Source organism: Leptopilina heterotoma, unplaced genomic scaffold (assembly GCF_015476425.1).
Source record: "Leptopilina heterotoma isolate Lh14 unplaced genomic scaffold, ASM1547642v1 Lhet_24, whole genome shotgun sequence".
Lineage (NCBI taxonomy): Eukaryota > Metazoa > Arthropoda > Insecta > Hymenoptera > Figitidae > Leptopilina > Leptopilina heterotoma.
Window position 1 is genome coordinate 1,860,202 of NW_025110956.1, and position 20,227 is coordinate 1,880,428.

Here is a 20,227-nt window from a genome sequence, read left to right on the forward strand (position 1 = left end):
TTTTTTCTCTTGGTTGCCAATATTCGGCCAATATTGGACCAATATTGACAACCGATGATTGGCGATGCCGTTACATCCCAAGCATCAGCCCATATTGGTCCAATATTGGGAGTCAATCGGCGCCCAGCACGGCAACCAATATTGGACCGATATTGGACCGATTAAAGTCTATTGGCAATTTCTCACTGGGTTGATGTAAATCTTTTTACTTATTTCAGTGACAGTATTGTTGACAATTAATTAGATAAATGCAATTAATGATTTCATATAACCTATATGTTTTTGACGATTTTTAAAATTGTTTTTATGAAAACAAAGGATGGACTACATTATTTATAAGTATTGTGAAAATAAATTCTAAAATAAGAAGATGAAAAAATATATAATTTTAACCTCTTAATCATAGATAACATACATCGTTGTCTATTATAGCTTTACATTCCCATCCACAATTTCAGTGTCAACCACGATCCTGGTTACTATAACCAGGAATTAAATTTATATTAACCATGTTTTATCGTCAAGACAACTATGTTCAGTCATGTTCGAACAACTTGAATCGTAGTCAACGACGTTTTTCACCACGAAAATTTGGTTGTATGAACCAGGAATTTCTCTCAGTGTATAGATTTCAATTAAAGTTTTCCTCGATTTCCAAAACCAAATTAAATAAAAAATATGCCAAATTACTTGTTAGATAGTATATTTTAATTGACATATGCTCTTTTTGCCAATTTTGATTTTTACAAATGAAAAAATTTTTTGCCTGGTTCAATGTAAATTGAAAATTTACCTAAATATTTTAATTTTTTGAAAAACATAATCTTAAAGAAGCAGTCTGGGTCTTTTGCACGTATTTTGAAGAATTTTTTTTTTTCATAGTGAAATTTATTTAAAAATTTCAAAATTTTTACATATTATTACACAATAATAAAAAACATTTCTTTCTATATTTTTTGTTGTTAATAGCGAAGAAATGGCACCCTACTCGACTTTTTTTGAAAACTGAAATGTTAACACCTGTGAGGAGGTTTAAGGGGATGGTGGCAGGAAAATTGTCAATTAAAAATTTTTTATGGTCATATTCTGGTTCAGCGATCCCAAAAACTTGGGAATATAGGGGTCTGTCCTCTGGGTCATGACATTTTTTGTGTACCTGTGTTATTAAATAAAAAATAATGAAACAAAATATTTAAAATTCTATTAAAATCTTTCTTTGCAACCATGCCGTAACAAAAAAAAAATAAATAAATGGTTGGTTATAAATATAACCAACCATAATAACCCCTGTATTAATTTATTATTAATAAATAAGTGGTTGGTTTTTTTTTTTGCTACTGGTGTAATATTGCAGCCACAACTTACATATTAAAATATTGCAATTAGCTTGCAGTAGAAATTTGCATATAAAAAGCAGAGAGTAATATTTGCTATTTGGAATGCATTTTGGTAAATGGTAAATAAACCATATAGTTGTAAGTGCACATAATGTACATATAGGTATATACAATATAAGTGCTCGGTACCTCTGGAGGTAGGAGATATAACGATGAAGCAGAAGCCTGACAACCACAGAGTTAATCCACTTATCTTGACAGGTAGCAGAAAATGTAGAGAGTACAATGTAAACTCAACTTTTGTGTGATAAGAACGAAATAAAATTTTAGACAGATAAATTTAAAGAATTTAAATTTCATTTAGACTTTTGTGCTTTCTATGAAAGTCACTATATAAAAAGTTACTCGAAGTAATTAAAACACAGTAACTAATTAAAATACAGAATTCATTTTAAATATAAAGTACTTTGCGCAGTATATTATTTAATTAGAATAATATTTAACTTGAAACTATAGACAACATTTTTATCAGCTAAAATTATAAATTTATATTTTCTTTCTTTAACATTTTTAAATGTTAACAAAACCTCTAGTTTAAAGGCAGAAAAATTGTTTTAAAGAAAAAATTTTAAAAAACCGTTTTACGAAATAAAGAAATAATTTTCAAAACTTTTTGTAAGTCTGCAAATTTTTTATAATAAAGTAAAATAAATTTAGGTACTGTATTAATTTTTTTTATAGTCTTTTAAAATTCCTTTTTTTTATGAAAATAATCGATAACGTAAATAATGAATTTAATTATTAAAAAAAAATGTTGTCAACAAAATAAGCTTTGGTAGGAAAGTATAAGGAAGGGGTAAGATAAGTTTACCAACACAAACTCTGTCACTCGGGTTCAAGACGTGAACGGTATTGTACTTCTCATAGTGTATAAATTTCCAGTTGACAAAGTGCCGGCCGGATTAATTATTTTTCAGAAATTTTTCAACAAAGTAACATTTAAAATGGTGAGTTAAATGATACATCGCAAAATAGGTTCATGAAACTAGAAATACAAGTAAGTTTATATATAGAACAGACATGCACTGAATATATGTGTCGAGAGCGCCTGATAAAACTTTACTTTCAAATAAAAATAAATTGGGTGTTTTAACAAATGCATTATCAGAAAAGTGACCTATTTTCATCCCTTCAATTATTAAAACTATCAAAAAATAACATCTCTAACAGTACATAGCTGTAAATTATTCATTAAATCAATTTTAAATTAAACAAAGTGTTTCAGTTTGTATGAAAAAATCAGACTACATTTCCAAAGCCCATGACTTACTTTCCGATCGACGCACTTATAAAGAAATTTCAACGAAAGGAGTTTTATCCAAATTACAATCAAGAACTTATAAAATTTTAAAAAATTTAAATGACAATGAATTTCTTAAACGAAAATATCATAATAATCAGTTAACTATGACTAATACCTCTTTGGCAAAATTTTATGGTTTGCCAAAAATTCATAAAGATAATGCACCTCTTCGTCCTATTATTTCGCTAATAAATAGTCCAACTCATTTTTTGGCCAAAATCATATACGAAGAGTTAAAAACTGTAATTCCTTTACCAAAATCTCATGTAAACAATAGCTTTGAGTTAAAAGAAAAATTGAAGAATATTACTGTACCACAAGATTTTGTTTTACTTTCTCTTGATGTTAGTTCACTTTTCACTAATATTCCATGCGATTTAGTTATACAAAGCCTTGATAGAAGAAACAATATTATTCATAATAAATGTAAAATTCCTTTTGTTGACATTATTAATTGTACTGAATTTTTATTTGATAATACTTATTTTGTTTTTGATGAAAGAATTTATAAACAAATTTACGGTACTCCGATGGGGTCACCGATATCTCCATTTTTTGCGGATATTGTAATGGATGACGTGGAAACTGATTGTTTGAATTTGCTTAAAAACAATTTCAATTGTGTTCCTCTATTTTATTATAGATATGTGGACGACACACTTTTGTGCGTCCATAAAGATCAAGTCGAACTTTTCATTGACACTTTTAATTCGTTTAATATTAATTTAAAATTTACTCATGAACTAGAAATGGATAATAAAATTAATTTCCTAGATATGACATTAATAAAAAATAACAATCAACTCATCACTAATTGGTATCAAAAATCCATTTCTTCTAATAGATTGATAAATTATTTTTCACGTCATCCAATTCAACAAAAGAAAAACATTGTTTACAATTTATATGATAGAGCAATTTTATTGTCTCACAAGTCCTTTCATAATGAAAACATTAAACGAATCTTTAAAATTTTGCAAAACAACGATTACCCTTTAGAATTTATACAAAAAAATATTAAAAAACGAAAACATACATTAATTCATAAAACAATAGATAAAAAACAAACTAACAATGTCGTTAGTATTTATCAACAACTACCTAAAATCTGTATTCCTTTCAATGATATTTATTATCAATTATCTAATATTTTAAAAAAATATAATTTACTTTCTATTCCTATTGTGGAAAAAAGCTTAAGCTCTGTAATAAAATTAGGAAAGGACTTGACAAAAAAGTGGGATCGGAATAATATTGTTTATAAATTTAATTGTAATAGTTGCCCTGCAACATATATTGGTGAATCAAAGCGTACTTTGAAAAAAAGAATTAGCGAGCATAAAAACAAAAACCTCGAATCCGTTGTGAACAAACATCAAACTGAATATAATCATTCTTTTAATTTTGACGATGCAGAAATTTTAGATTATGAAACTTCTTATAAAAAACGATTAATTTCTGAGATGATTTATATTAAATGCAATAATTTTACTATTAACAAGAAGGAAGATATACAGTTTCTTAGTAATTCCTATTTTCCTTTGCTTAATAAATTGAAATAATGGTTATAATTCATAATATTTCGATTGCGGGTCATTGACCCCATCGACTGTATATAACGCGAAAATTGTCACCGGCTCAGTCAGTTTGACTAATCACTCGTTTTAATATGTTTGTGATTTGTAAATTTAAATATTTTATTTTTTTGTTGTATTGCGTTTATTTATGTTTTTAATTTATTGACGTGATGTTTATTTATTGACTTTAACTAGGTAAAAATTGTTTTTTATTTTTTGTTTAAATTTAAATTTTCAAAATTTTGTTGTATTAATTTTTTTTTAAAAAAATTTTTCTATTAAAGTGACCTGATGATGGTGGCGAACCTGACCACCGAAACGTCGTCTATTTTATAAAAAAGTAAAAGAGTGTTTTTCTTTTACCTTTTATATACGTCTTCCAAAAATCGAAAAAATTAATTTATTAAATAACTGTGGAAGAATTTACTAAATATTTAATTAAACAAAGTTATATTTTGAATTGTTTTTAAAATTGAGTAATTTATTAAAATTTTCATACTTTTCAAACCGTTTTTACTGTACAAAGGTTTTAAATAAGATTAAATTTTTTTAGTGCCTTATACAAAAAAATACGAATATTTTCTTTCTTTTGGAAAATAAAAATCAATGGGAGAGAAAATTGATTAACTTATTCGAGATGCGATAAAAAGCAGGGAATAAATTTTACTTAATAAAAATAGAAAAAATTGCAATTAAAAGTTTGCGAGTAATTAAACTGTAGCTATTATATAACAAATGTCGTTTTATTTGCGTCGAAACTAGTATCTTATGTATTCGCTGCAATAAGAAACCACTGAAACCCTTATTAAATCCAAGGAAAGGAGATACGATGATCTTCACTTCGAATTAGATTATGCAGTGTTCCTATATGATTGTATCATATTTCTATGACACATCCCGATTTCATTTAAATCTCTCTGACATTTGTAGTCCTTTAATTATTCAATATACTCCTTGTATTTTGAAAATTCTTTTTTGACATTTAGTTTCCTATTGCTGTAGTTTCATTATTTACTTTACCAATGAAGTTCAAGAGAAGAATGCTTATGTCACTGCTGAATAATTTTAAATGACTCTGCAGAATTTACATTAGTTTTGGCTGTCAGTCGTTTTTTTGCAATTTTGGGATTTTATAGTGTTTTGCATTCTGAACAACTTTTTCTATGCGGAGCTGATTTTAACCCCTTTGCAGTCCAGTTAAAAATCGCTATATTGTGGGCCTAAAACGGTCCGAAAAAAAGTTTCCAAAAAATATGATTTTATCATCATATGTATAAGGCTGAATTCGAATTTGAGGTCAGTTTTTAAAAATTAAAGTGAAAGGGATAAAAAGAAAATAACATTGTTATTCACTTAGGTGCTTGTGCATACTACCTATAAGGGCAAATGTACGTAACTGCATGTCTTAACATCGTAAATATAAAAATCCTTAAATTACAAGCACAAATTTTATTTATAGACAATTTTGTTAAGAATAAATTTAAAAATCGTAATTTTTCATGTGAATCATTTTCCTTTAAGGTAAATGTCCCAATTTGGCAACGATTACTGATTTGTGCACGCTGGGCATATATGTGCAAATTTGAACGAAAATCAAATATAGTGTTGTAAGTAGTTACTTTTTATTGTATAACGTATTTTTTGGTCGAAAACGGTAATTTATGGCAAAATATGCTCTAATAACACAATTTAAAAAATTAATAGGGGAGACTGGGGCGAGAGGTTAAACTGTGAAAACAGTTAAAATTCATTATCTTTCGAACGGAAATAGAGCATTGCAATTTTAATTATAGAAGGGTGTTATCACTCTTAATAAATGTCCGGAGTTATGTGACATTCTGCTAATTTTTCTGGTGTCCATATTTAAAGTTTGTTTTCACCCTACTTTTGAAAATTTTTTCGAAAAAGAAAATATCAACTTTTAAGTATATTTTTTAAATTTATTCTCATCGCGATTTTTTTAGGTTCTTATTTGGCTCCCCTGAAGAGATACCTAAAGGTATTTGCTAAATATCTTTAGTAAGATTTTTTTATATTTGTTGTTAAAGCCAAAAATGCACCCTGGGGCTAAATGTTAAATAATGGTTGGGGCGAAATGTTATAAATGTATTTTTACATGTTGTTAAAAATGTTTTTTACATTTTTCGTTTCTTTTGGGTTTATTTGTTTAAAAATTATTTATTTGACGTTAGGAAAGTACTCTGTCAAAAAAACAAGACCGTTCACGTGAAATAAAAAAAAAAATTTTTTAATAAATTTTAATTTACTAACACACCTATCAGAAAATAGTTTTGGTAGAGAAATAGAACAAAATTTTCAAAAAAGAATAAAACATTTATTTTACGCGAAAATATCAGAAACTTTTTTATTGAAAGTTGTAGAGGACAAGTTGCCTTACAATATTGATATATAAATATTTGCATCTAAGCGGATTATATTGCCAAAAAAAAATCATTTATGCAAAATTTAACTTTTCGCCCCAGTCTCCCCTACTTATATAGTTTTTTGCCATCTGCATTATTTGTTTTTTGACATGTTAACATTGTATAGTTTACAAAAGTAAAAAAACTAGATTTTTTACAAGTAAAGTGAGTGAATACAGGATCCGATATTAATGTTAATATTAATTTACGTCTATCAAAACACAAGCGACAACTATATATACTAATAAAGCTTTATAGATAAATTCAGGTCGATTATTTTAATAGAAAAAGTTGTTAAAAAATTATATATTTAACGTTTTTAAATGTTTCATTTAAAGTAAATTTTTAGCGTCTAGAAATAATATTACTGAGAATAATATCTATCGTTCACATAAACATTTATCCCATTATTCTTCACTCTGTAAGTGTGCCATTAAAAACATTCATAATTTAAAGTCGTTCACTCTTGAATATGAAGAGATAAATATTGTTATACTATCTTTATATTTTATAGCACACGATTTAATAAGGTTTCAAGTTATTCGTTTTTCATAAATAAATGCAAAAAAACTAGAATTGCATTATCGCTAAAACAGGGTGTCTAGCGTCCGGGAAAAACGGGAAAACCGGGAATTTGCCGGGAATTTAGTTCGACCGGGAAAAACCCGAGAAATTGCCGGGAAATGAAAAAAATATCCGGGAATTTTTGGAAAATTTCGCTAATTCATTAAAATCTATAAAAAAATTTCAATTTAAGATAGTTCTCCGACTACTACTCTTTTAAAAATTAATTTTCGATAGATTTTCTTCAAATTTTGAGGAAATATTTGTGACGCGATCTGAAGAAAGGGACCTTAGAAGCAAAAAATTATAGGTTATGTTTGCAATTTTCTAAATGAAAATACAAAAAAAGGATCAACTGTCAATATAAATCATTGATGTTTAAGTCTTCATTAAAACTAAAATATTTAATAAACACTGATTTTAATTCGAAATAAGTAAAAAGAAACTTTCAAACAAGAAAAAAGTAACTCTAACCCAACCTTAAAATGATTTGCTTCTAAGGTCCCTTTCTTCAGATCGCGTCACATTTCTTCGGGTACCCTTTAAATGTGGTAGAAATTTCAAAACCTTTTTTCATGTCGAAAAACGAGATATTGTGGTTGACATTTTTTATTTTTAACATAATCGCATGGAAAAGTGAAAGTTTGAACTTAAATAAGTCAAAATTTAGCATCGCAAAGGGTTTTGAAATTTTTACCACATTTAAATGGCACCCGAAGAAACATTTCCTCAAAATTTGAAGAAAATAAATTTTTACAAGTGTAGAAGCCGGAGAACTACCTTCAGTCTTATATTTTTCAAAAATTTTAAAAAGATATATTATAGGTATATAGTCAATTTCACCTTAAATTTCAGTCCACATTTTCAATTAGGATGAAAATATATTATTGTAAATCTATTTTTTCATTTTTTATAGGTAACCAAATTTTTGTATTTTTTTTTTTTTTATTTTTAAAAGTAGACTTATTTTCAATTATCTATAACTCCAAACTATTGAATTTAGAAAAATATGCCAAGAACAGGTTTAGTATTATTTTACTTATCTAATACATACCTACTTACAAATAATAAGGATAGTTTGCAAAAAATATTTTGGTCCCCTATAGAATAGAAAAATAAAGGATACGTATACCTTTTTTCTAAACGGAATAAATAAAATATATTTGTGACGTAGAATTGACCGTATATTATTATTATTATTTATATAATTGGTGCATAAGTTTTTAACATTTTAAAGTCTTAAATTGAAAGTTTAAATATAAATCCTAATGTTTTTAACTTATTGCAGTTGAACCTCAGTGACTTTTAATGTAAATATCTAAAAGAAGACATAAATGCCATTGGATATTGCAAAATAATTCCGAAACAATCATTTATCCACAAATATAAACGAAAATAATAGCAATTTCTATTATTCGAACTTTTGATTATCTGAACCAGATCCTGCCTGAATTAGTTCGGATAATTCAGTTTCCACTGTATTTAAAAAATTAATAGTATAGTCATTAATGTCTTAAAAATAAATCCGGGAATAAATTAGTTTTAGGTCCGGGAAATCCGGGATTTTGCCGGGAATTTTAAAATCATAATTCGCTAGACACCCTGACTAAAATCACAAAATGAAAAAATCTCCAAAACTTTCTGTTACTGATAAATTGCACTAACAGTTTCTGAACAGTTACTATTTAGTTTTAATTAACGAGCATTTTTATCTACATTTAATGCATTCTTCAGTATTAGAAGAATTACGAGTGTGGTCGATTTCGTGTTATGCTGAAACAATTATACACATTAAAAGTTAAAAAAATACCCAGGGTAACAAATAAAATTTGCGAAATTTGACTTTTTATGTTCATCAATGATTTTTTAATTCTCAAGAAGGGTATAAAAATTATAATTTTATAAACTTTCCTCGTTTAAAAAGTGAATGATTTCTTAATTCTTAAAAAGAGTATAAAAATCATAATTTTATAAACTTTTCTCGTTTAAAATGTCATCAAACTGATATCAGAACAAGTCAAAAATTAAATAGTATTATTATAGCAGTATAAATGAGGAGTAACGTGAAATCGACCAATTCCGTAGATTTGCCCATAAATAAACGATAATAACACATTTGGAGTTGCCACCCTTGTATCCAACAAACAACCCCTAGCATTTACATTCTGAATAACTTATATTTAAGATTCCATGAGTGTCTAGTATAAAGATTTTCGAGATTAGGATTGAAGATAATTACAAATGATAACAAGAGATAATGACATTTGGAAAGCAACCCTTATGAATAAAAGTCAAAGTGCTCAACTGTCAGAGTTATAATGTTCAGTTGTAACAATTCTTCAAGTGTTAAAAAAGAGTTTTATTTTTCTTTTCGACTTCATGAAAAATGAGATAAAGGAGTTGACTTCTAGTCATAAGGGTTGCTTTTTAAATGTCATTGTCTCTTTGTTATCAGTTGTAATTATCTTCAATCGTATTCTCGAAAAATCTTACTAAACGTCTTGAAGGGGGTCTTTGAGGGGGTGTTGTAATGGTTATAAAAATTAATTTAAAATTGTGGAAGGGATTTTGATTATTTTAGGTTTAAAGGATGAAGTAAAGTGGTTTTGCATTAGAGGAAGAAGGAGCTATTCTTTTAAGTTGTTGTTCTTATTATTATGAAATTTTCATATTTTTGATGATATTCGAGGGAATTATTAATATCAACGTATATTAATATTTTGATATGAGAGTAAGATGACTGTAATATTACATAGTGATATTAAGATAATTTTACGTGGTACTTGGGTAACTAATCATTTTCCGCTAATTAGCATTCCGCATTCTGCATAAATTCCGTAAATTAACAAACTAAATTCTCCAATGTCTGGAAGTACTGTTCATTTCGTCTATTCTGGCTACATTCCGATTAACTAGAATTGCCAGCTTTATCTTTGAACTCTATCTCTTTTTCCATTGATTTCTTCTACCATATAACTCTCACTGTCCTTTCTCACTCAAAACCATCTCACCCTCTCAATTGACTCGTAATTCACCAGTTATCGCTTACTCATACTCTCCGCAGTAAATTTTTTGACCAACCATAGTAATTATTACTTTATTCCGTGCACTTCAACTCTTTCTGTTCCTCGACATCTTCTGTATTCTCAGTTCATTCGGACTTCACTTTCTTTATTCTTTTCTACCACACATAACTTTGGTTTTTCCTTATTTGCTCCACCCACCACTACAGTGTCATTACTACCAACGATTTGAGAAAAAAAATGAGAATGAAACGTCGAGGAAGAGTGAAAAAAGATGTTACGCAAGATGAATACCATAACGTCCGGTTTTATTTGAATTTTAGTGGTCAAGCGCAACGGGAAAGGAAAGATTAGACAAAAGAGAATTCAAAAATAAAAAGGGAACTGAAAAACATATCAATCAGCCAGAAAAATTGCAAAAAAAAACTAGGAGTATGGTTATATCCCTAAAGTTCTGAACGTTCAAATGAACAAAATTTATTTATTTCTCCTTCAAAAAAAATTATATTGCAATAATATTGCGTAACGTATTAAAAAGATAAATGATAATGATTCTAAATGTTTAATTTTGCTTTTGCTTTTTATTACAGTCAGTAATGTTTGAAAATATTTATTTTTAAAACAAAATTCCATTCATTTAAATGTTCAGAACTTGTAGGGTCGTGTGCAAGCTTATACAACAAGTTTGTCACATGTAACAAAATGTCACATGTAATAAAAATAATCGTTAACAAACCTTATTGTTTATTTTAATATCTGTACTAAATAATTTATTTTCAACCTTAATCCTCTACCTACTCACTGACCGTTAGCGGTCAGTATAATCGTCTATTCAGACGTCTCTTATATGCTGGCTGAAGGCAAAAGGCAATACGTTCAAAAGCTCTAGATTGGGAATAAAGTCAGCAAAGGCAGATGATCAAATCAAAAAGCAATTAAAAATTTCGTGCTTATTTCACGATAACGTGATTTCGTCATAAGGATTTTCTTTTTATAAATATTATTATAAATTGCCATGAGATTTATAAATTATTAAAAAACTGAGTAAAAAATAAAAATGGATTTTTCTAAAATTCTCGACACTTGAAATATCAATAACTGATTAATTGTATTTTCTATAGAAACCTTGGTAGGAACCATGTAAAAAACATAATTTTTGTATTCCTGAGGTTAGAAAATGTAAAAGAATTAAATTTTAAAATTTGTTGAGTAATGAGAATTCATAAATTTTAAAATATCAGCAGTGCTGTTAGTGATTAACAATGAAACAGAAAAAAAAATTTTGTAGAACAGTATTTGACAAGCAAGTGTTACTGTCTCGAAAGTCACCGTAGGTACAAATTTTAAAAAACCAAAGACCTTTCGATTCATTATTTAAAAAACTTGAGAACAAACCTTTTAAATTTTACATTTCTACCCTATTTATATTTTACGAGGGCAAATTGACCCAAAAATAGCATTTTATTCTATTTTTTGAGAAAAATGTATATATGAGGCATTCCATGCGAAGTGATCCAGGTAAAAAATTTGATTTTGGGATCGGGTTTAAAGTTGCCACAAATTTTAGTTCTAATCAGTACAAATTTGAAAACCAAATATTATTGATTTATTTATACAATTTTAAGGTGTAGAGGAGGTGGTCAAAATTTTAACTTTTCTTTTTAGATGGTAAATTAAAAAATACATAATTTCTATGAAAAAAGAAAAAATGTTTTTAATATGTAGATTTTGAACCGATTTTTCAAATTATATAAACGATTTTAAAAAAATAATTTTTGACATTATAACAAATTATAATTAAAAATAAAAAAAACGTTTTTTGAAAAAAAGTAACTTTTTTATTTATTTTATTTCATCTAAAAGTTAAGGTCGCGTAAAATTTTACTAATTTTGAATTTTTTTAAGCTCTCACCTTTTGGACCTTTCGCTGATTTAACTCGGGACATATTTGTCCCACCTACAAAAAGCCTACAAAAATCTATGACCAATATTAACATTTTTTATTCAAATTTTAAAAAAAATTATAAACAATTTTTAAAATTTAAGAATTTTCAAAGAATTTTGAATTCGTATGACACTCGTTATAAATAATGGTTACAAAAAAATGTTGATGTAGTGTTTACTTAAAAATTCTTGCGTTTATTGAAACTTTAGGTGTCACTGAATAAGAATAAGCCAAAAAAAAATTTTTCATTCGGCCAGTTCCATAAAAAACGAGATTAAAGTGTAAAAAAATGCATTTTTAGCTGTTTTGAAAGCACAGTAAAATAAAAACGTAACACGATAAAAATATCAAAAAGGGCTTAAATAAAAGCTTAAATTATCAACTTTAATGCCTAGAATTGAAAGATGATTAACATTCACGGAAAATCTATTTTTATCAAGTGAAAGATTTCTCAAAGAGTCAAAATTGCTGAGATAATTTTTGACATAACCAAGATGACTTATAATTTTTATATTTCTTATTGAAAAATAATTAAAACCTTTAAATCTCTTAATTATAATAATGCTCAATTATAAAAACAGAACGTCTTATATATAAAAACATTGTTATAGAAATAAATTATTACAAAATTTTTATTTTAAAATTAACTTAAGTGGTAATGTGAGAAAAGTAATTTGTTTCAAATTCTCGAAATAAGAAAATATGAATTTATCAAGTTTTGAAAATTTGCTCTTCATCTATTTATTAATTTTTAAAAAAATTGTTTAAATTTATAATCACAGTAAAAATAACATGAATTTTCTGAAAATGTTCAAAAGGAAAGCTGGGACGAAAAAACGCCGCACTCTGAACTTTCAGATTTGGCTCGAATTGATCTGACCTCTGAGAGTCCTTACGACCTTTTCAGAGAATGGCACGAAGAAGCACGAAAATTCTCTAGCGGTTTGCCAAATGCACTTTGTCTTGCAACGGTCTCCAAGTGAGTTTTGAATTTATAAATTTTCCAATCGAATTTAAAAATGTTTTTTAAATAAACATCACTTTCACTTATCGATATTTAAATAAATTTAAAAGAAAATAAACAACTGATTATTAAAATTAGTAGTTGAATTTATTCATATTTTAATAACTCTTTCGATGAATTAACGATTTTATTATTTCAGAGACATGAAAGTTAGTGCGAGGCATGTAATACTTCGACGACTAGATGAAGATGGATTTGTTATAGTGACAGATAATCGCAGCCAAAAAGCGAGCAATTTGGTAAAAATATAATTATTTGCTTAAAATCCAAATAAATAATATTTTCACCGAAGAATATTTCTTCTAGTCGGAAGTACCTTCAGCCGCAATGTGCTTTCTCTGGTCGTATTTCAATGAAAACAACAATCACGTGAGCAGACAAGTACGTACTCGAATCGTTGAAATAGAAAAGGCAATTTTTTAATTTCTTCTTTTCAGTTTTGAACATTAAAAGCTGGAAATGATAGGGCATTTTTCCTGAACTGTCCCATGCAAAAAAGGCGAAACACTTCAACTTGTATTGCATTCCCATTATAAATAAATCAATTAAAAAGTTGATAAGTATTCTTTTAATTATCGGGTATACTTTTTCAATTCTTTATTGGTTTTGAAAAGCAAATTTTCACGTTATAATTTTCGCAATTTTTAACATTTTTATTTTTACTTTCACACGGGTCTTCCCGTGTGAAACAGACGTTTTTAAGCGTTCTTTGGGATTTTCTTTTAAGAACCATGAAAACTTGGAACTTTAAAATTTTTGCCATATATTCAGCAAAAATTTAATAACAAATTCAGTTCTTTGTAATTAAAAATACTTTAATGATTCCGAATTATAACACTCGAAATTAATGTTCCTAAAAACGCTTTCTATCAAAGACCACAATACCGACTGACTGATCCTAAAATCTAAGAAAAAATTGAATTTTAATCGTGAGGTTGTAACTACTGTCGGAACTAGGATTATTTGAAAATATTAAAAATTGAATTTTTCTTCTACCAAAACATGATTTTTTGTCGCCAGTTTGAAAAAAATAGTTTTGAGAAAAACGCTTTTCAAAGTTTATAAGTACTTCAGTGATCGATCGACAGCGCCTTGTCTTCTCAGTTCTGTAACTTTCTTAGGACGTCAAATATCGAAAAATCGCTTTATCCACATATTCCACACATATTATAGATGTGACTTGTGAAAATAAGTTTTTCGATTTTTTGAATCCATCACATTGAATGATCCCCTTAAAGTCGTATGTTTCTGTGAAAATTTAATATTCAAGTATCAAATGAGAATCATTTGAAAGCTCATTTATTTAGTTAAAAGTTAAATTTCAAATATAAAGTTCAAAAAGAGAAAAATTCATATTTCTTTTTTTATGGTTTCAAAGAAAAGGTTCAAGAAATTAATTGCACCAAATATTCTTGAACAAAAAAATCATATTTATTCATAATATGGAGATATTAACTTGAATTATTAAACAATTTAATTCATATTGAGTCGAAGGAACATTATTCGTTTCTGTCCGATGACCGGATTGACGAAGCCTCACACCTTTTGGACCTTAGTCCTGACCGAAAAGGCCAATATTTGGCAACGTTGGTTTTCTCATAATTTAGAAAGATACAAAATTTACAAAAAATGTGGCAACATGGTTTAAGATTTTTACTTAAAATAAGATCTTCTTTAAAAGTACATTCCTTTAGGCAAGGGCTAGGTACAGAGAGTCATAAGACCCAGGTATCTAAGGTAGGGAAGACCGAGGTGAGGTGTAACAAAGCCGATTTCTCGAAAGCTATGACCTTTTAAAAATTTTGAAAAGCGTGAATTTATTACATTTTTGATTCACTATTTGATGCAAATTTACTTGACCATCTGAGAAAAGTTTTTGAGATGTATTTAATATGTGTGCAAAAAAATTGCTAAAAGTAAGTTTTCGGCCGAAATTTTGATACTTTATTATTCGACACATATTAGATTTTTGATATTCTAATATTTACCTTAATAACTGTTGGATATCCTATAGTTTCATTAAAATTAAAAATTAGAATTTTAGTTAGAAATTTAATAATGTCAAAATATAATTAATTGTAAATTAATAGTTCATATGTCTGAACATCATTAAATTTGCAGTCAAACAAACCAAAAAACGGAATGATGTAATTATGAAAATATGCATATAATTCTTTAAAGGTAGAAATTTTTTCCTGAAAATTACGATTTAAAAATCTTAAGTTCAAGTTAACGCCAATTGAAAATTTTTTTTTTCGAAATTTAATAATTTCGCAGTATGAAATATAAATCCCTCTCTTTAATTCTGAAAAAAACCCATTTTTAAATATTCACTAATTTTTACAAATTCTGTAAAAATAATTTCTTATACTCTCAATTTTGCAAAGAATATGAATTGCGAAATTCGTCGTTTCTATTAATTTGTTTTTTATTTTAATGGCACTTTTAAATTGATTTTCCTGAAAGTGATACTTTTTAATACTTCAGAACTTAAATTTTTCAATTATTTTTTTTTAATTATATGGTTTTTTCTATTAAAACTACTTTATTTCATACTCGAGAGTAAGATTTTTCAGTTGCGCAAAATTGATTGTTAAAAATATTAAAGTTTTTCTTCTTTGATATTGAAGAAAGATAGATAGATATCTTTTTCAAAGATTGACTTTGTTGCTCCATTAGATTATGTAGTTTTATTTAATTTAATTTGCGAGTTTTTCTATTAAAAATACACGCTAATTAAAATTTAAAAAATTTTAATAATTTTTTTTTAAATTTAAAATAATTAAAAATTTTTAAAATGCACATAATCATAGAAAAAGCATTCTACTTTCTGGCACTATTTTTAAAAAATTTCTAAAAGTTCGAAAAAACCATAAAAATTTAGTTTTCTTATAAAAGTCCTATTGGAGACATGTTAAAAAGACTTGGGAGATGAAATTATTTTAGTTATTGCTTAAATTCAGTTGAATAAAATAGTTTAATTTTTTTTAAATGGTAGTGCTAAATTTTTACCATGTAAACTGATAACAATTATTAGAGAGTAGATTTTGTAAAATTAATCGAGTCATCGAAAATGTCACTTTCAGATGTATCACCCATATGACCCCCCTTAATTGATAGAAATTTAAAATTATCGCAGTAGAAAGAAATTGTAACTTATGTCGAAGTTGCCATTTTTATTTGATTTACGGCGATAGAGAGATAAATATTCTTTCAAAAGTGTAGTTAAAATATAAGACAAATGAATGAATGGAAATGAAGAATTTCGCAATTCATATTCTTTGAAAAATTGAAAGCATAAGAGATTATTTTTACAGAATTTGAAAAAAAATATTGAATATTTTATAAAAAGGATTTTTTAGAATGTTTTTGGTTAGATACTTGAATTTTCAATTTTTACCGAAAAAATCACTGATTCAATTTAAGAGAGTATAACAATTATGAATATCTTCTTTAAACGTTATTTGAAAGGAGATTTGACAAGGAAATCTAGTCACATTCTTAAAATAAAAATGTATTATAACAAAAGTATAAAGGTTCTTATCAATAACTTTTTTTTACAAAATGTAACTTTAAAAATTTAGTTTCTTCAAATTCAAATTAAATTAATTAAATTCAAATTCAATTAAATTCTTCAAATTTAGTTTTCTGTCAAGTTGGGAAAGCTATTAAGGCTCTGACTATAAAGTCTCTATAAAAATACACATTTAAAATAAAATAAGAATAAGCTAAAAATAAAGTTTAATTAATTAATTAAAGAATAAGTTTAATAAATTTTAAGTTTAATTCTTTTGCCACAAATATTTTTTTATATGCAAAAGATATCATGGCTGGAAATATATCATGTTACTCTTCATTTACTGTAAAAGTGTACACTTATATTAGAAAAAGACGTCAAATATGTAAAAAGAGTCAATTAATATTAAATTTTAAGAAACATTTTGCATTAATTTATGTTTGTTACTTATTTTGTATCGTGTTCTTATATAAATATTCATTTCCCTCACAGTTTCCTTAAGGATCTCAAATTGAAACCATAAAGATTGTTGCGAACCAATCTTGATGCTGTTATAATGGTCTCAATTTGAGACCCTTAGGAAAACTGTGCTACTCATTAATTTAGTAGGCAGTTATTTTTTAATATAATTATAATACCAAAGGTGTAAAGTTTCTGGAACAAAGAGCAATATATTTGTAATGAATGTAATAGCAGCGTGTTAAGGATTCGAGCGTACACTTTTTCAAGCAGTAAATTTTCCCTCTCGGCTAGAAAGCTATTACAATATGTAAAAAGAGTAATTTTTCGATTTTAAGGTCAGAGTGGAAGGGACTGTTGTTGAACTTCCCCGGCATGAGTATCAAAGCCTGTACGATAGAGAACCTACTTTTTGCAAAATTAGGTCTCTCATCTGCAACCAGGGTCAAGAAGTAAATTGGGAAGCTCAAAAACAAATACACGACCAAGTTTTGAAAGAAGTTAATAAAGGCGAAAGAGCTTTGCCTATGCCGTCACACTTGTAAGTTCATTTCACCCAATTCAGTTAATATTCTTTTAAAACTCTCTCTCTCACTTTTTTCAATCTTTTCAACAAACTTTTTATAAAATAAATATTTTCTAAAAAAATGATTTCACCATAATTTATTCTTTGTTTCTAGAATGCTTGATTAAATTTTTATATTCCGTACATAGAAAACAATGAAAATTGAAATCCTTTCAACTATATGAACTTCCTCTCTCTTGAATTAAATATTTATATTTGAAATAAATGGAGCATATGCATTTTCAAAAAAACAATTCAATTGTAAAAATTGCATTTCAGTATTGGATACAAACTCTTCCCAGAAACAATAGAGTTCTACTCTGCATGGGACCATTTTATAGGAGACCGAATAAAATTTCAAAAAGAATTACTGTCAAACACGTGGAAACATTGCAGGCTCTCTGCCTAAAAGTGTATACCTACTATTATTTCATTATTTTTATTATTCCAGAAGTAAACAAAACATCTCTGGAAAAAAGAATAAACACAAAGAGTCCGCTTGCAAAAAGTTATATAAAAGCATTTAATACCAATTAATTCCTATATGCTGTACATAAATTCAATTAAAAAATATAGTTTCTACTTTTTATTTAAACTTAGGAAAATATAAAAATTACAAAGAAACGAAAACAAAAATATTTTCAGGTTTTTGTAAACCAATCAATTTTTTACGATTTTTAAAAGTGGTAACAATTGAAGTAGCTCTTAAGATATTTTTGATTTATTTTAAAATATCTTTTCTATTTATTTATGTTTATCTATGTAATTAAAATAAAGATATCTTCGATGAAAACAACAAGTAAATATTAAGAATTGATGTATGTAAACAGAAATGCTCAACGGAATATTGAATTTTCCAAAGAAAAATAAAAACAAGAACGAAATTTTAAAAAAATATTCAAATTTCTAAAAATTAGTTTCAATATAAAAAAGGTAATCGACCTGAGGCGAACCACGACAAAACAAATTTTCATTTCTCTTGAATAATTTAAATAAATATCTACAGATATATAGCCAGTCTCCATATTTTTAGAATTTTGAATACTCTTTTACAACTGTGTACTTTTTTTCTAAAGCAAAGAAAGTTTCCGCATGATTGAAGAAGAATTTCAAAAAGTATAAATTTTTCAATATGTACTGTTAAGTTTTTTTTAAATAATTTTTAACTCATATGGGCAAATCTACGGAATCGATCGATAACACGTTACTCCACATTTATAATAATGCTTTAATAATACTATTTAATTTTTTCTTGTTCTGAATATCATTTTAATGACTTTTTAAAAGAAAAAAGTTCGTAAAATTATAATTTTTTGTTTTTGTGAATTAAGAAATCATTGATGAACTTAAAAAGTCAAATTTCGCAAATTTCATTGATTACTCTGAGTATTTTTTTTTACTTTTAATGTGTATAATTTTTTTAGCACACCATACGAAATCAAATTCGTAATGCGTAATTCTTCTAATACCGAAAAATGCATTATAAGTAGAAAAAAATATGTGCTCCTTAATTAAAAATAAATAGCGCATTCTCCATTTCCATTCGAAATTTAAATTTGATTAAAGAAATGTTTTTTATTCTGTATCGGAAAAAAATGAATACAAATTTTTTTATTTTGAGATTTGTTGAAAATTGTAGAAGTTATGAATTATTGAAATATAATGTTTTCAAAAACAGTGTACCTATACTTTTCGAACGCGTTTTTCTCCCTCAATAGAAAATAATTTATGCTACATGAAATTTGTTGGAAATTGCATGAATTTTTTAAATATGCAAATAAAATATGCAATTTTTTTCTTTTAACGTAATCTTTAAGAATCGACAAATTTTTCTCCACCTATACGAATGTGGTGCTTTTTTTATTTAATTATCATTTACAATATTTTTTATTCTCAGTGCAAGACTTTTTTAGACAGATTCTATCAATAAATAACTTAGTTTCGTTCGGTTTCTATTGAATGACATTTGTTTATTTTTTGTTGATCAATATTATTTATTTTGACAGAATTGACAATATAATAAATTTACAAATTGTCCAATATTTATATAATTAATATAATAATACTCGATAAAGTTTTTTCATGAACGGTGTTGCAATCCGTTTGACTTAAAAATAAATAATCATAAATTATACAATTTATTTGCGCAAATAATTTGGACACATCACTACAAAGAATAAACAAATGACATTCAACGGAAGCAGTAAGAATAGTAAATTATTTAATGATAGGGTCAGCCTTTAAAATGCGTGCATTGAGATTAAAAAATATCGTAAACGATATAATTAAATAAATTTGTAAACATTTTATCAAAATTTATAAAATTAATCGCTATTTCTATTTTTCACAAAAAATTCAAATTTTGTATTTTTTGAAATTTTATCTTAACACTTTAAAATAATTATTCTATAATAAAAATTTAAATTGGTT

General features: G+C 26.6%; 1 protein-coding gene across 1 annotated transcript; it reads left to right on the forward strand.

Annotated features, from left to right (window-relative positions):
* Positions 1 to 2,052: 2,052 nt before the first annotated feature.
* LOC122502956 (pyridoxine/pyridoxamine 5'-phosphate oxidase-like) lies at positions 2,053 to 18,581 on the forward strand. The gene is made up of 6 exons (XM_043613315.1): positions 2,053 to 2,344; positions 13,051 to 13,211; positions 13,396 to 13,495; positions 13,563 to 13,637; positions 17,571 to 17,773; positions 18,077 to 18,581. The coding sequence occupies exons 1-6, from the start codon at positions 2,342 to 2,344 to the stop codon at positions 18,204 to 18,206; spliced, it is 672 nt and encodes a 223-aa protein (XP_043469250.1). The 5' UTR covers positions 2,053 to 2,341; the 3' UTR covers positions 18,207 to 18,581.
* Positions 18,582 to 20,227: the final 1,646 nt, after the last annotated feature.

What these genes read in the sequence shown, in the direction of transcription:
- LOC122502956 (XM_043613315.1), top strand. An exon ending in GCCAAAAAGCGAGCAATTTG is followed by an intron (nt 13,496 to 13,562) that starts GTAAAAATATAA and finishes TATTTCTTCTAG; the next exon opens with TCGGAAGTACCTTCAGCCGC. An exon ending in ACAATCACGTGAGCAGACAA is followed by an intron (nt 13,638 to 17,570) that starts GTACGTACTCGA and finishes TTCGATTTTAAG; the next exon opens with GTCAGAGTGGAAGGGACTGT.